This window comes from Scomber japonicus, chromosome 22 (genome assembly GCF_027409825.1).
Source record: "Scomber japonicus isolate fScoJap1 chromosome 22, fScoJap1.pri, whole genome shotgun sequence".
In the NCBI taxonomy this organism is placed as follows: domain Eukaryota; kingdom Metazoa; phylum Chordata; class Actinopteri; order Scombriformes; family Scombridae; genus Scomber; species Scomber japonicus.
The window spans coordinates 23,453,719-23,468,132 of NC_070599.1; the positions used below are offsets into that span (position 1 = coordinate 23,453,719).

The 14,414-nt window shown below is 41.5% G+C and overlaps 1 protein-coding gene across 1 annotated transcript in view; it reads right to left on the minus strand.

The window, feature by feature from the left end:
- zgc:92429 (uncharacterized protein LOC445063 homolog) overlaps positions 1–2,673 on the minus strand; it is a 13,196-nt gene extending 10,523 nt beyond the window's left edge. Inside the window, exons 1-2 of the mRNA XM_053343317.1 lie at positions 2,610–2,673; positions 4–53 (exon numbers count right to left, since the gene is read on the minus strand). Of these exons, the coding sequence (XP_053199292.1) occupies positions 4–53; positions 2,610–2,673 (114 nt within the window). The remainder of the gene's footprint in view (positions 1–3; positions 54–2,609) is intronic.
- Between the last annotated feature and the right edge of the window lie 11,741 nt (positions 2,674–14,414).

Genomic DNA, 14,414 nt, shown 5'->3' on the forward strand with positions numbered 1-14,414 from the left:
TACCTTCAGAGCATCGTGGAAGATGGGAACTCCTGCATGGAAGAGGCACGAATCTACCGGGAGGGAAGAAAGACAGTCAGCGTCAGTCTGCTTATAGACTGAAGGAAGGAAGAAAGGACAGAAGGAAGAAAGGAAAGATGGAAGGAAAAGATGGAAGGAAGCAAGGAAAGATGGAAAGATGGAAGGAAGGAAGGAAGGAAGGAAGGACAGAAGGAAGAAAAGGAGGAAGGACAAAATGAAGGAAGAAAGGAAGGAAGGACAGAATGAAGGAAGGAAGGAAGGGAGAAAGGAAGGACAGGAAGGAAGAAAGGAAGGAAGGACAGAATGAAGGAAGAAAGGAAGGGAGGAAGGAAGGAAGAACAGAAGGAAGGAAAGGAGGAAGGACAGAATGACGGAAGAAAGGAAGGAAGGACAGAATGAAGGAAGGGAGGAAGGAAGGACAGGAAGGAAGGAAGGAAGAACAGAAGGAAGGACAGAATGAAGGAAGAAAGGAAGGAAGGACTGAAGAAAGGAAGGAAGGGAGGAAGGAAGGAAGGACAGAATGAAGGAAGAAAGGAAGGAAGGACTGAAGAAAGGAAGGAAGGGACGAAGGAAGGAAGGACAGAATGAAGGAAGGAAGGAAGGAAGGGAGGGAGGAAAGAAGAAAGTCAGCTTCAGTCTGCTTATAGACACACACACACACACACACACACACACACACACACACACACACACACACACACACAGTATAGAGTCAGCAGGATGTACCAGCTGTTCATTTTGGGGTCACTGGAGTTCAGAGGTATGTAGGTATGTGTGTGTGTGTGTGTGTGTGTGTGTGTGTGTGTGTGTGTGTGTGTGTGTGTCCCTTATAAGGAAGCTGGCAAACAGTCAGCCGTCCGTCCAGAGACACGTGGCTCGACTGTTTCATGCTCGACTCGAAGACACAATGATGACAAAAAAACTTGATCTTACAGTTTGATGCACATCCAAAATAAATAACATATAAATTGCAGGTTTATAAGATTTTTTAGTCTCCGGTAAATTAAATTATTATTATTTAAATTATTTATCGGTAACTTAACAGCTTGCAGACTTTCCTCTTTTTCCTTTTCTCTTCACTTTAAGCATCCAACTTGATTTATGCTCACTTCTACTCTACATGATGTATTAATTTGCCTATTTTTTTAAATGTATTATTTTGCTTATTAAGGCTGCAGTTTGTCAATGTCACTGAAACTAGCTTTAATTTTACTCCAGTATATCTCCAATATCAGACTGCTGGTGATAGATTTATGAAATATTATAGTTTATTTGGTTTAAATTTAAATGAAACCTTAAAAACAAAGCAACCAGTTTTAGTTTAGTTTATTTGGATCCCCATTAGCTGTTACCCAGGCAACAGCTACTCTTCCTGGAGTCCATGTTAAAATAAATACAACCAATTACAATTACAATATAACATAAATGCATACCTAAATAGAGCGCCCCCCCCCCCCCCCCCCTCCTTTAAAAACACACCACACCATTAAAACAAGCCAACATGCTTCTTTTCATGCTTCTAACTGGCGGCCATTGACTGAATCTTATCCTTCTTCTTCTTCTTTGTCTATTTTTAAAAATGTATTCTTTTGCTTTATTAAGGCAACCCCTCCCATATCAGACTGCTGGTGAAATGCTATAGTTGGTTTAAATTGTGCTTTTTTTAACTTAAGATACAAAAATTATGAATTAAACCTGAAAAACAAGCAACACATGCTTTTCACTGGCGGTCATTGACTGAAGCTTCTTCTTCTTCGTCTATTTTAAAAAATGTATTCTTTTGCTTATTAAGGTCATTGAAACTAGCTTTAATTTTACTACAGCTCTGATATCAGACTGCTGGTGAAATGCTAGAGTTGGTTTAAATTGTGCTTTTTTTAACTTAAGATACAAAAATTATGAATTAAACCTGAAAAACAAAGCAAATATGTAATGTCAAAGCACTGCACACACACCATTAAAACAAGCTTTTAACTGGCTGCCATTGACTGAAGCTCCTTCTTCTTCTTAATAAGGAACTTTAAAACCAGCAAACCAGACCGACAATGTCATTGAAACTAGCTTTAATGTTGCTCCAGTTTCTCCACTATCAGACTGCTGGTGATAGATTTATGAAATATTATAGTTTATTTGGTTTAAATTGAAATGAAACCTGAAAAACAAAGCAAACAGTTCACACCATTAAAACAAGCCAACATGCTTCTTTTCATGCTTTTAACTGGCGGCCATTGACTGAATCTTCTTCTTCTTCTTAATAAGGAACTTTAAACCCAGACTGACCAAACCAGACTTTATTTAGAAGCACAAGTCAGCTTTAAGTTTGCTCCAGTTTCTCCAATATCAGATATATATTAGATTTTTGTTGGTTTAAATTGTGCTTTTTTTAACTTAAGATACATAAAATTATGAATTAAACCTGAAAAACAAAGCAAATGTGTAATTTCAAAGCACTGCACACACACCATTAAAACAAGCCAACATGCTTCTTTCATGCTTCTAAGTGGCGGCCATTGACTGAACCTCCTTCTTCTTCTTAATAAGGAACTTTAAACCCAGACTTTATTTAGAAGCACCAGTCAGGATCTCACCGTCATTGTTCTTGTCGGCGTCAAACTTCTGCCCACAGCCTTTGTTGTAGCACGTCAGCGCCATGTTGGCCTGTTGGTTTGAGTGATTGCTTCTTCTTCTTCTTCTTCTTCTTCTTCACAGTCTACCTTGGCGGGTTTCTCTCCTGGTCTTATTACTGCAGGTTTGTATCTCCAGAAACTTCTGGAGGAGAGAGAGAGAACGATCCAGAAGGGGCAGTCGCCTTCAGGAAAGAGGAGGAAGAGAAAGAGCCTGGTTAAAAAGAAATGATATAAATAGAAGTTCACCTCCCTCCTCTCTCTCTCTCTCTCCCTCTCTCTCTCTCTCAGCTGTCAAAGCTTATCTGAAGGTGGGGGGTTGACATTCCTCCTGCTGAGCGTCCGCTGTCACACACATACAGGCCTGCTGCTGCCGGAGACTGACGACGACTTCTGGATGTCTGTCGGAAATAATTTGGAATGAAGTAAAAGGTCTAACACAGAATATGGTGATACTTTGGAAGGAAGGAAGGAAGGAAGGAAGGGAGGAAGGACAGAAAGAAGGAAGGAAGGAAGGACAGAAAGAAGGAAGGAAGGGAGGAAGGACAGAAAGAAGGAAGGAAGGAAGGGAGGAAGGAAGGAAGGAAGACGATGACGACGACGACTTCTGGATTTCTGTCAGTTTTCGTACGGCTGGATCCACTGAAGTCCAGACGAACCAGGAGGATATTTGACCTGTAAAACATGGGGCTGAGACGCTGAATGTTGTTTTAGTAAAGAAGTCTGATACACAGAACTGATTAGAGGGTTGCTGTTCCCCCGCACTTATCTCTGGATTATCAACTGATCAAGAGAAGCAACAAATTCTCAAAGTTTAACACCTTGAAACCAGTTAATGTTTGATGTTATTGCATGAAAAATTATTCAATTATGAAAATAGCTGCAAATTATAGATGAACTCTAGGCTTTAACTCAAAAATGAGGCATTTAAATGAGTCAAGGAAGGAAGGAAGGGAGGACAGAATGAAGGAAGAAAGGAAGGAAGGACAGAATGAAGGAAGGAAGGAAAGATGGAAGGAATGAAGGAAGGACAGAAGGAAGTAATGAGGGGAGGCAGGAAGGAAGGAAGGACAGAATGATGGAAGGAAGGACAGAAGAAAGGAAGGAAGGGAGGAAGGAAGGACAGAAGGAAGGAAGGACAGAATGAAGGAAGGAAGGAAAGATGGAAGGAATGAAGGAAGGACAGAAGGAAGTAATGAGGGGAGGCAGGAAGGAAGGAAGGACAGAATGATGGAAGGAAGGACAGAAAGAAGGAAGGGAGGAAGGACAGAATGAAGAAAGGACAGAAGGAAGGAAGGGAGGAAGGAAGGAAGGAAGGAAGGGAGGAAGGCTTTTCAGACGGTGTCACATTGTAGAAATAGTAAAAATTTAAGGTCGTTCTCCAAACTGCTGCCACAAAGCTGGAAACACACGAGTGTCCACACACTTTCAGCTGTATGTTGTTCATCAGTCAATTATTTATATATTTCTATTTATAAACGTGGATTCAGAAAGTATTCAAAGACCTTAATTTAAAATCTACAAGTGTGCAACAGATGAAAGGTTTTAAATACTGGTTTGGGTCCATTTGTATTTATGTGCTGCTGAATGTTGGCAGGAATCCAAAAAGACAACGCTGTGCTCAAAGTTGTTGTACTTGCAGGCTTTAATTTGGTGCTTTTGACCAACAGTTTGACATTTTAGTTGACTTAATAGTTGCAGTAAATGAGAAAATCAATACCACTCTAATATGGGTCAAATTAGTGCCAGGAAGTGATTTGCTTAGTCTCGCCTAGCATAAAGGCTAATATGTCACTAGCTTGTCCAAAGCTGAAAAATACACCTACCAAACATGTTTAAAGCTAAAAAAAAAAAAAAAAACTGCTATGTTGTATCTGGTTTCTTTACTCTGTGCACAATCAAAAATGTGCTACTAACAAGTTTAGTGGTTTTACAGGAAGTTGTGGCTGTTTCTTCACTGCTAGCTTGACAGTTGAGGTAAGTATTTAGCTGGGTGATTATTAGCTTAGCCTCGCCTAGCATAAAGGCTAATACTGTATGTCACTAGCTTGTCCAAACTTCAACAATTCACCTACCAAACATGTTTAAAGCTAAAAAACTACAATGTTGTTTCTTGTTTTTTTACTCTGTAGGCCTACACAATCAAAAATGTGCTAATAACAAGTTTAGTGGTTTTACAGGAAGTTGTGTGTTGTTGTGGCTGTTTCTTCACTGCTAGCTAGACGGTTAAACTCAGGCCAAGAAATAGTTATAGCATGGAAGTCCATCTCATGTGTCTGAGGTAAATATTTAGCCAGGAGATGATTAGCTTAGCCTCGCCTAGCATAAATAATGTGTATATAGCTTTCAAATGTAAAAAATGGGTAAATTTGGTCCCTGAATGGTATATAAGGGTTAAAAAACAGGCAAAATTATTACATTATCAGCCATTATTACATTATTGGCTACTACAAGGAGTCAATATACTGTCGCTTTTTATAGTAGCAGGCAAACTCAATGTGTTTATCAGCAGGTTAAACTACTAAAAGGCTTTTTTCTTTTTTTTTTAAAGGTTTGGTTGATATATTTTTGTGCCAAAATCTCTTTCATCCCATCGACTGCAGGTGGTAACGACAATGAATTATTCACTAAAGATAAAACACTGCTGTTTGTCAGGTGCAGTTCATTTTGAGTGATATATTCTTTAACAAAGTCCCAACAAAACCCCCCTGAAATACGACCATCATCACCCCCCCCCCCTCGCTTTGGGCATCTATCTGTGAAAAGCCCCTTGATGTGATTGCGCAACATGGTTTTTCATTATCATGAGCTCAGTGGGAGTCAGGAGGTGGGAACCAGCTTTTTAAATCCTCTCAGTGTGGTGAGCATTAAAGTCGCTGTAATAACAGAGAGGGACTCACATCACATCGTCACATCGGGCTGTTTTAGGTCAGCGTGTCAAAACAAGCGGGGATAACGCAGGTGTTTGTGTCGCCTCGCAGGTGAACACAAAACACAGGAAAAACAGTAACTACCTCGCTGGAAATGAGATGTAATTATTGCACGTTGGAGTTTTGGTGAAGCAGCAGCAACAAGTTTTTCCCATCATCATTACGTAGTGTAGTGGGAAATGCTCTCAGACAGCTTCTCAGTTGTTAATATGTCAACAGTTTAAAGAGGACTTAGCTAGAAGATGATGTTTGGTTAGGTTTTATATTGTTGTAGAGCTACTGTCCTGCATGTTTTTAGGTATCTAAATACTCTGAGACTCACCTGATTCTAATAATTATCTTGTTATTCAGCCACGTCATTACAATTACACCTTAAAATCTGCATTAAAATTGTATATTTTGAGTATTGCAGACTGGAGAATGAATCCACTAATTTAAGTTTACTTAAATTATCTAAAGATTAAGCCTTTTTCAATGGAAATGTTGTGACAGTGGATAATAATAAACGTGTGACGGCTGAATCCCATTTAGCTGTTTCACTGGGACTCATCGTTAATCAGCGTCATTAGAAGACCTGTGATTTTCCTGCTTTGACAAGTCATCCAGTCTGCTGTGAAAACAGGTTTTAACCCTCCTGTTGTCCTCGAGTCAAGGAAGGAAGGGAGGGAGGAAGGAAGGAAGCAAGGAAGGGAGGAAGGAGGGAAGAGAGGGAGGTAGGAAGGATGGAAGGAAAGAAGGAAAGTAGGAAGGAGGGAAGGAAAGAAGGAAGGGAGGAGGTAAATACATGCTAAGGAGGAAGGAAGGATGGAAGTAAAGAAGGGAGGAAGGAATGAAGGACGGAGGAAAGAACGAAGGAGGGCGGAAGAAAGGAAAAGAGGAAGGAAGGAAGGAAAGAGAGAAGGAGGGAGGGAGGAAGGACAGATGGAAGAAAGGGAGGAACAGTTAAAACAGACGGGGTCAGTTTGACCCGGGAGGACGACACGAAGGTTTTAAGGAGGGAAAACAGACATGAGAAGTCAAGGAAGGAAGGGAGGAAGAAGGAAGGAAAGGGGGAAGGAAGGAGGGTAGGAAAGAAGGAAGGGAAGGAGGAAGGAGGGAAGGAAAGAAGGAAGGGAGGAAGGAAGGGAGCTGAGTATTTAACATGCAGGAAGGCTGACAGATTTCAGCTCTGACTCTTTGCAGGATAAACAATGTTTAAAAGTAACTGGAGAGTCTGTAAATATAAAAGTGTTGAAATACATTCTGGATGAGTTAAAACCTGGGTCGAGATCTCATTGGAATGAAAGAAAACACTCTCGGAGCCTCCGGCGACGCAATTAGGAATCAGGAGGATAACGCTGTTTGACATTTCAAGGACTTGAATTTTTTATCATCTGATCATTTTAAAAAGGAACAAGAAACAGAAACAGAGACAAACTTTAGGAATGGAAAATGACTTTTTATTTCCAAAAAAAAAAGAAAAAGAAAAAACAAAAAAAAAAGAAAGAAAAAAAGAAGAAAAGAAAAAAAAACAAAATCCCTACACAATAAAACAAATATACTTGCTGTAAAATAAAAGCCTTGAAGTGATTTTTTCATTTTTCAACTGTAACATTTTGTTAGCCTTTCCATGCTCGATACAATCCATATATTTCTGCTTTTAAATAAATAGAAAAAAATGTACAAAGAGATGAGAGAGGGAGAGGAGGAGAGGAGGGGGGTGGGGGGTGGAGGAGAAGGGGAAGAAGAAGAAGAAAGAGAAAACAGAGAGAGACAGATTTTTTAAAAGGTGTACTCTGCTCAAAAAAAAACAAAAACATTTGGCATCATTGAAGAATTCAAAATGGCTGATCCTGATGTAACGGGGAAAAGGTCTGCAGCCCTCGAAATCTGCATGGTCTGTCTGTTTAACCCCCCCCACCCCCCCCCCCCCCCCCCCCCCCCCCGCCCCCGCTGAGTAATTATACCTATATACTGCTGTTTGCTGTAATAACGCTAATATCTTTTCAAAATAAAACAACCAAAAAAAAATAAAAAAATAAAAAGAGTAAATGAACAATAATGCAAGTTGCAGGATTATGAGAGTATGTAATTTAAGCTCTTGTGTGTGTGTGTGTGTGTGATGTGTGAGTGTGAATGTGTGTATTTCTCTATATACAGAATAAGTGAGGCAGCAATCCGAGGGTTTTCTTACCAAAAAACACAGATGTAGAAAAAACAGAACGTGCACAAGAGATCGTTTTTTATTTATAATTCAACGCACACCGACTCATTGATAAAAAAAAAACAACCAAAAAGAACAAAAAGAAAAGAAAACGAAAGAGGGAAATTTATCTGTTAACCCTCCTGTTGTCCTCGAGTTAAGGAAGGAAGGGAAGAAGGAAGGAAATGAGGGAGGAAGGGAGGGAGGGAAGGAGGACGGAAAGGAAGGAGGAAGGAGAAGAGGAAGGAAAGGAGGGAGGAAGGAAAGGAGGGAAGATGGATGGAAGGAAGGGAAGGGGGGAAGGAAGGGGGGGAGAAAGGAGAAGAGGAAGGAAAGGAGGGAGGATGGAAGGAAGGAAGGAAGGAAGGGAGGGAGGGAGGGAGGGAGAAACGAGAAGAGGAAGGTAAGGAGGAAGAAGGAAGGAAGGAAGGGAGGAAAGGAAATGAAGGAAGGATGAAGGATAGAGGAAAGAAGGGAGGCAGGAGGGAAGGAGGAAAGAAGGAAGGTAGGAAGGAAGAAAGGAAGGGGGATGGAGGAAGGAAAAAGGAAGGGTGGAAAGAGATAGGATGTAAAAAAAAGAGAGAAGGAAGGACGGTAGGACGGAAGGAAGGAAGGAACAGTCAAAACAGACAGGGTCAATTTGACCCGGGAGGACGACAGGAAGGTTAATTAATTAAACAGCCTCTCTTCGGTTTTCACTGATTTCGTTTTGTTTCATGGAGGTTGCTTTTTTTTTTTTTTTCTTTCGTTTTTTGTTGTAACGCACATAGCGGCCTGCAGATGGCGCCAAAAAACATCAGAGAATCCAAAAAGCACATGTTTGCCTATTTGAGGTGCCATGTGCTCCAAGTAACAAATGTGACATCTTTGGGAAGAAAAAAAAAAAAAAAAAAGGTAACGCACACTCAAACACACGCACGCAAAAAAAAAAAAAATTTGGCGCTCTTGTTTTTGCTACAGTGGCTCGTTTATCGACAGCCGAAAAACAGCTGTCGGATTCAGTCCGACGAAAAAAGTAATGAAACCCTGCTGTCGTGGACGGCAAAATGATCGGGTCAAGAAAGACTGATCCATCTTCGCCTTCGCCCCCTCTCTTCACCTCGTCTCGGTTTGCCTGACAGACGACAGACAACGCATTTTTAATTTTAATAAAACCCCAAAAGACAACAAGAGAGGAGAGAGAGTTTATCATCATCATCATCACCATCACCATCATCATCATCATCACTGTCATATCATGCTTTTTTTAAGAGAGGAAGGGGTACAACAAACATCGACAACGGTACAACCATGCACTCGCCGATTCCCGAAAAGAGAGGGAGATGGCTTGACAGAGAGAGAGAGAGAGGGGGGGGGGGGGTCTTCTCTTCTCTCTGATACGACCGATTACACTTGGCCTTTCGCAAGAGGACAGTAATTTGTATATGACATCAAGATTTTATCCATCTCCACCTATATTCATGCTACAACGATGCGGTAGAGAATGGCGGTAGCAGCTTGTTAAAAAAAAAAAAAAGAAAAGAAAAAAAAAAAAAAGTCGAGAGAACCTTGGTAACGTAGCCCCACGAGGTCGGTCGTCTGGTCTGATCCGACAATTTGGGCGAGAGAAAAGAACTATTACGAGACAGCCCAAATGGCCAACATCAGAAGAAACAGTGGTTGTACTGGAAAAAAAAAACTTGCTGAAAAAAAGAGCGCCCCCTCCCCCGCCCGCATGCTCGGCCAAAACCGCCCTTCCCCCCCTCCTTCGATTGAATACCGTAACGACCAACGTGATAAAGCTGTAGTAATAATAATAATCAACTGGCAGTTAAAATCGACGCCGAGAAGACGTTTATGAGACTCAAAAGCCACAGTTAGTCTCTCCCTCCCCTAACCCCTAACCCTCTAACCCCCCCTACCCAAACATTTGACCAATTTCGGAAAAACCACTTGAGACACACGGACAAAGAAAAACCTCATAGCAACAAGCAAAGGCTGGATTCCATGCAGAGAAAATTCATTATATATAAAATAAAAAAAAAGGAACAATGGGTGGAAAGGATTGGCGGACAGATTTCAGAGCTGTGTTCACTGGATAAACAGCTTTTATACCATTTTATTTCACCTTCATTAAGAATATAATGAAAATCCTGGCACTCATTTAACTGGTAATGAATTCTGAGGAGTTTATTACCCAACTAACTAAAAGGTCTTTATCTTTATTTTACAGATCCATGAGTGGTGATGACCTGATTCCTGGAGATCAACGTCTCTTTTTTTTTCTCCGAAGTGCAAAATTCATCACACCAGATTAGAGACAGTAAATCCCAAAAAATAAAGAACCATTAATAGAAGTCACTTTAGTGCCAAAAAAGCACAGACACCCATTAAGAGAATAGTTTTATGATTGTTCAAGCTCGAAGCCAAAAGGAAGAAAAAAAAAAGGAAAGGTACCTTTTGTTTAAAACCTTGGAGAGAAAAGAGATTTTGAGCTCCATGAACAAACTTCTTTCGGAGAAGATTTGGCACGAAAACCAAAGAATTAAATTAAAAGATTTCCTTTCTAACTTGGAGCTTTGTTCAACTGTACCAATACTAGAAAATGCCACAACTCTCCAACCATTCAGATTTTTTTTTTCACTGAGATGTACCCCTGCACAACGGCTGGTGGACCACGCCAAAGTGGCTAGTGCTAATATAGTAGTCTCTCCGACCTGGATACCGACGCGTGCGATTCGCCGTCTAGGTCCAATCAGAGGCCGATTGTGGGCTGCTGACATCATTTTACAAGAGGCGGAGATGGTCGATGTTGTCGAGACATGGTAGGGAAAGGGAAGGGGAAAGGAGGAAAAAAAGACAAGGACCTTATCTACCGGACACCCGGAGCGATGCTAACGTCGAAGGAGAAAGTGCGCACTAAAAAGCTAGAGAAAAAGCGAACCACAAAAGCCTGAGAGCCTCCGAAAGGTTTACAGCTAAAAGACAAGAGACACCAAGAGAGATAATAGAGCTATAGTTACTAGACACTGGCAGCGGATTGGATGAGGTGGGGGATGGGGGGGGGGGGGGCTATAGCGGGAGGTTTTTCTACGAGGAGGAGGAGGAGGATACGATGAAGAGAGTCTAAAGCTAACACAAGACCGCAACAAGAAGCGACTAAGAGCATTACTTATCCAACAGTGATGGGTGTGAGCAGACAATCTAGACAGAAACTGGTTATCATTACTATATGTTTTTTTTCTATTTTCTTTTTTTTTCTCTACATATCTACACATACCAAACAGTGACGAAGCAGGCTAAAAAAGCATTCTAGAGAAAGACCGACTAGACAGATTTGAGAGACCGAAGCAAGAGTCTAGAGATTTCACAGCAGAGTGGGGTGATGGATGCGATACAACTGGATTATTACTGATGGTTGGGATGTAGACGCTGGATTGGGACCGATGTGGGTGGGACGGGATTACAAAAAGATTCAAGTTCATTTGTTAGAATGGCAGGAAAATAAAATTTTTAGTTACCTGCCAAAAGTGGCTGGTAGATTAAAGACAAAACTTGTTCTCGTAAAACCCCCAAACTATCTCTACAAACTTTCAAATCTCCTTTCTTTTTCACACCAGAGAAAACTGGCGACAGCTCCGCTACGGCAGGATAGTCACTTCAGTGCAAAATTCTTGCATGTGCATTTTGCAACAAAATTCGATTTTACAAACACAAAAAAACAACCACGTGTCGTGTCAAACTTCGCTGGCTCAAATTTGGCTCAAAATTTGACACACTTTGACCCTCAGAAATAGCCCTCAATGGAAAACATACACACATACTTTGTGAACACTCACGAAAACGTATGATGACCCAAAAAAAAAAAAAAAATACCAACAGTCAAAAATCATGGCGACGGATGCTTTGGCTGAGGAATGACCATGACGTCTTACAAAAAGTCCAAATTCGATCCCTTAAAAATTTCCTGGAACCACGGAGCGAGATTGATGCCAATAAAAGGTCAGTGTCGTCTGGCAAGAGTCGCACTTTAAAGCCACTCAACTTTGACTCAGTGCAATTTAAAATGAATTTGATTCAGTAACGTTTAACTCACTGACTCAGTGCTGCTGTCATCAATCATTGGCACATCAATGTAGATCTGCCAATAGCTTGTTCCGAATGAAAAAAGCTCCTTTTAGAAACCTTTTTTTTTTTATGTCTGAATCTGGTCGGTGAGCCGATGAAGACAAAAAAGAACAGATACACACAGGTCAACCCAGGCACTAACAAGAAGCTAACGGGCGATGTATGCTAACGGAAACCCTGTTGTCTCTTTAGCATTGACGAATCAACACGTCAGTCGTTTTAGACTCTGCCGAGAGTTAAAGCAGCAAAAACTGTCAAGGTCCGGTCACACCAGCACTTTAAAAAACACTGTCGACTTCTGTTGGAATCACTGTGATCAGTAGATTAAGTCCCACATGGAGGTAAATCCATGCTTTTACATCAGGTTCAACTTTTGCTATCTAACGTTGTGCCATTAACTAGTAGCAAGCAAGTCTGGACACGGGACTCCAAAAACCTCTGCTGGAGACGTTTATGAAAGAGGAGTTGATGGTAGAAATACAGTAATTCCTTTATTGTGCAAAACTAACAAGCTTACTAACTAACAAGATTAGCTCAAGACTCTTTTCCCACTTCAGTAACTCTTTATTCTATTAAATTATTTACAATCCGGAGAACAAAAATGCAACGGGGAAAAGTAGAAAGGGAGCTGGGAGAGCTGATGTGATGTAGGATGATTTATGTTCGGACCCTTTCTGGTGTGACCAAACCTCAAGAAAAATATTTTAATATGTTGTAAAGACAGTTTAGACGCATCTGCACCGTGCTAGCAAGTCCATGTGGGCCTCATGTGGGTTAAATTCAGGCTATGTGGGGTATGGGCATGAACTGGGCAAATTGTATGGGCCCCACATTTGAAGCCCACATTGGCTGACTGTATGAGCCCCATAAGGGATGTAAAGTGGGCTAAGCAGGCATAGACATAAACAGGGCAAATTATATGGGCCCCGCATGTTAAGCCCATGTGGGTTGGCTAAAAGGTCCAACCTGATCCCATATGTTTGACCATACATGGATTTCACCCATTTGGGCAGGTGGGTCCACCATGGAAACCGTGGACAAACCCACATGGGACCCATATTGCAGCCCAAATTTAACCCTTTTGGGGCTCGCATGTGAAGCCCATGTGGGTTTGCCAAATGGGCCCCATTTTAAGGTCCATCCTGATCCCATATGTTTGACCATACATGGATCTCACCCACATGGAACCCATATTGCAGCCTAAATTGAACCCATTTGGGGTCCACATGTGGAGCCCATGTGGGTTGCCAAAATGGGCCCCATTTTACGGTCCATCCTGACCCCATATGTTTGACCATACATGGATTTCACCCAGTTGAAGCCCATTGGGGGCAGATGGGGCCACCATGGAAACTGTGGACAAACCCACATGGAACCCATATTGCAGCCTAAATTGAACCCATTTGGGGTCCACATGTGAAGCCCATGTGGGTTGGCTAAAAGGTCCATCCTGACCCCATATGTTTGACCATATATGGATTTCACCCAGTTAAAGCCCATTGGTGGAAAATGGGGCCACCATGGAAACTGTGGACAAACCCACATGGGGCCCATATTTGCAGCCCAATTTTAACCCTTTTGGGGCCCACATGGACACTAACCCCTGTATGTATCTTGTGTGTATCTGTATCTTTAAGAGGAGAAATGAACGCAGTATGAGCAAAAAAGATGTGAGCTTTTTTTTTTTTTTTTTAAACTCCAATAAAACAACAAAAACGCTGAACTACTATATTAACAAATGGTTTCAAAAACAAATCGCTGTACAACAAAAAGCCCCGATATATATTCCATCAGGACATTCATTCACAGGAGAGGTTGCAAGAAGGAGAACAGATTGAAAAAAAAAAATTACAAAGATATACCCCCCCCCCCCCCCCCCCTCCCCCTTTCCATCAAACAGAGCGGAAAAAAAACTACAGGAAACACACTCGGAGAGGATTCGCCTCTAAATCTCTCACTGATTTGGATTTTGGTTGGTGAATAAAAGATGGGAGGGGTTGGAGTGAAGGGTCGGTTTGCGAAGGTGTTGTCTGAAATAACTGCACACAAACCTGAAACACACACACACACACACACACACACACTAAACAAACTCTCGTCCTCTACTAAATGCTCCCAAGTTGCCGTTTCGGGTGCACTACAGTAGCCCGGAGGAGACAAAATAGCACCAGTATGAAATAAAGCTAATTCTTGCAGCTGAGACTCTCAACAGCAGTCAGATATAAACTGTAGATACAATCTGACTGGAAAAACCAAGAGGTAGGATTTCCTCCATTCCCCTCTCCTTATTCTCTCCATCTTTCTTTCTTTCTTTCTCTCTCTCTTTCTTTCTCGTCCTTTATTCCACCATCTCATGAAACATCAACTCCATCGATTGGGTTTTTAAAAACACAAATATAACAGAAAGTAGCATCACACACACACACACAGATACACACAGATACACACACTCATGCATGTTTGTGAGGAGTTGTTTCAGACCACGACCAGACAGGACCCCGCCCCCCTCCCCCTCCCCTCCATCCATCCATCCATCCATCCCTCCCTCCG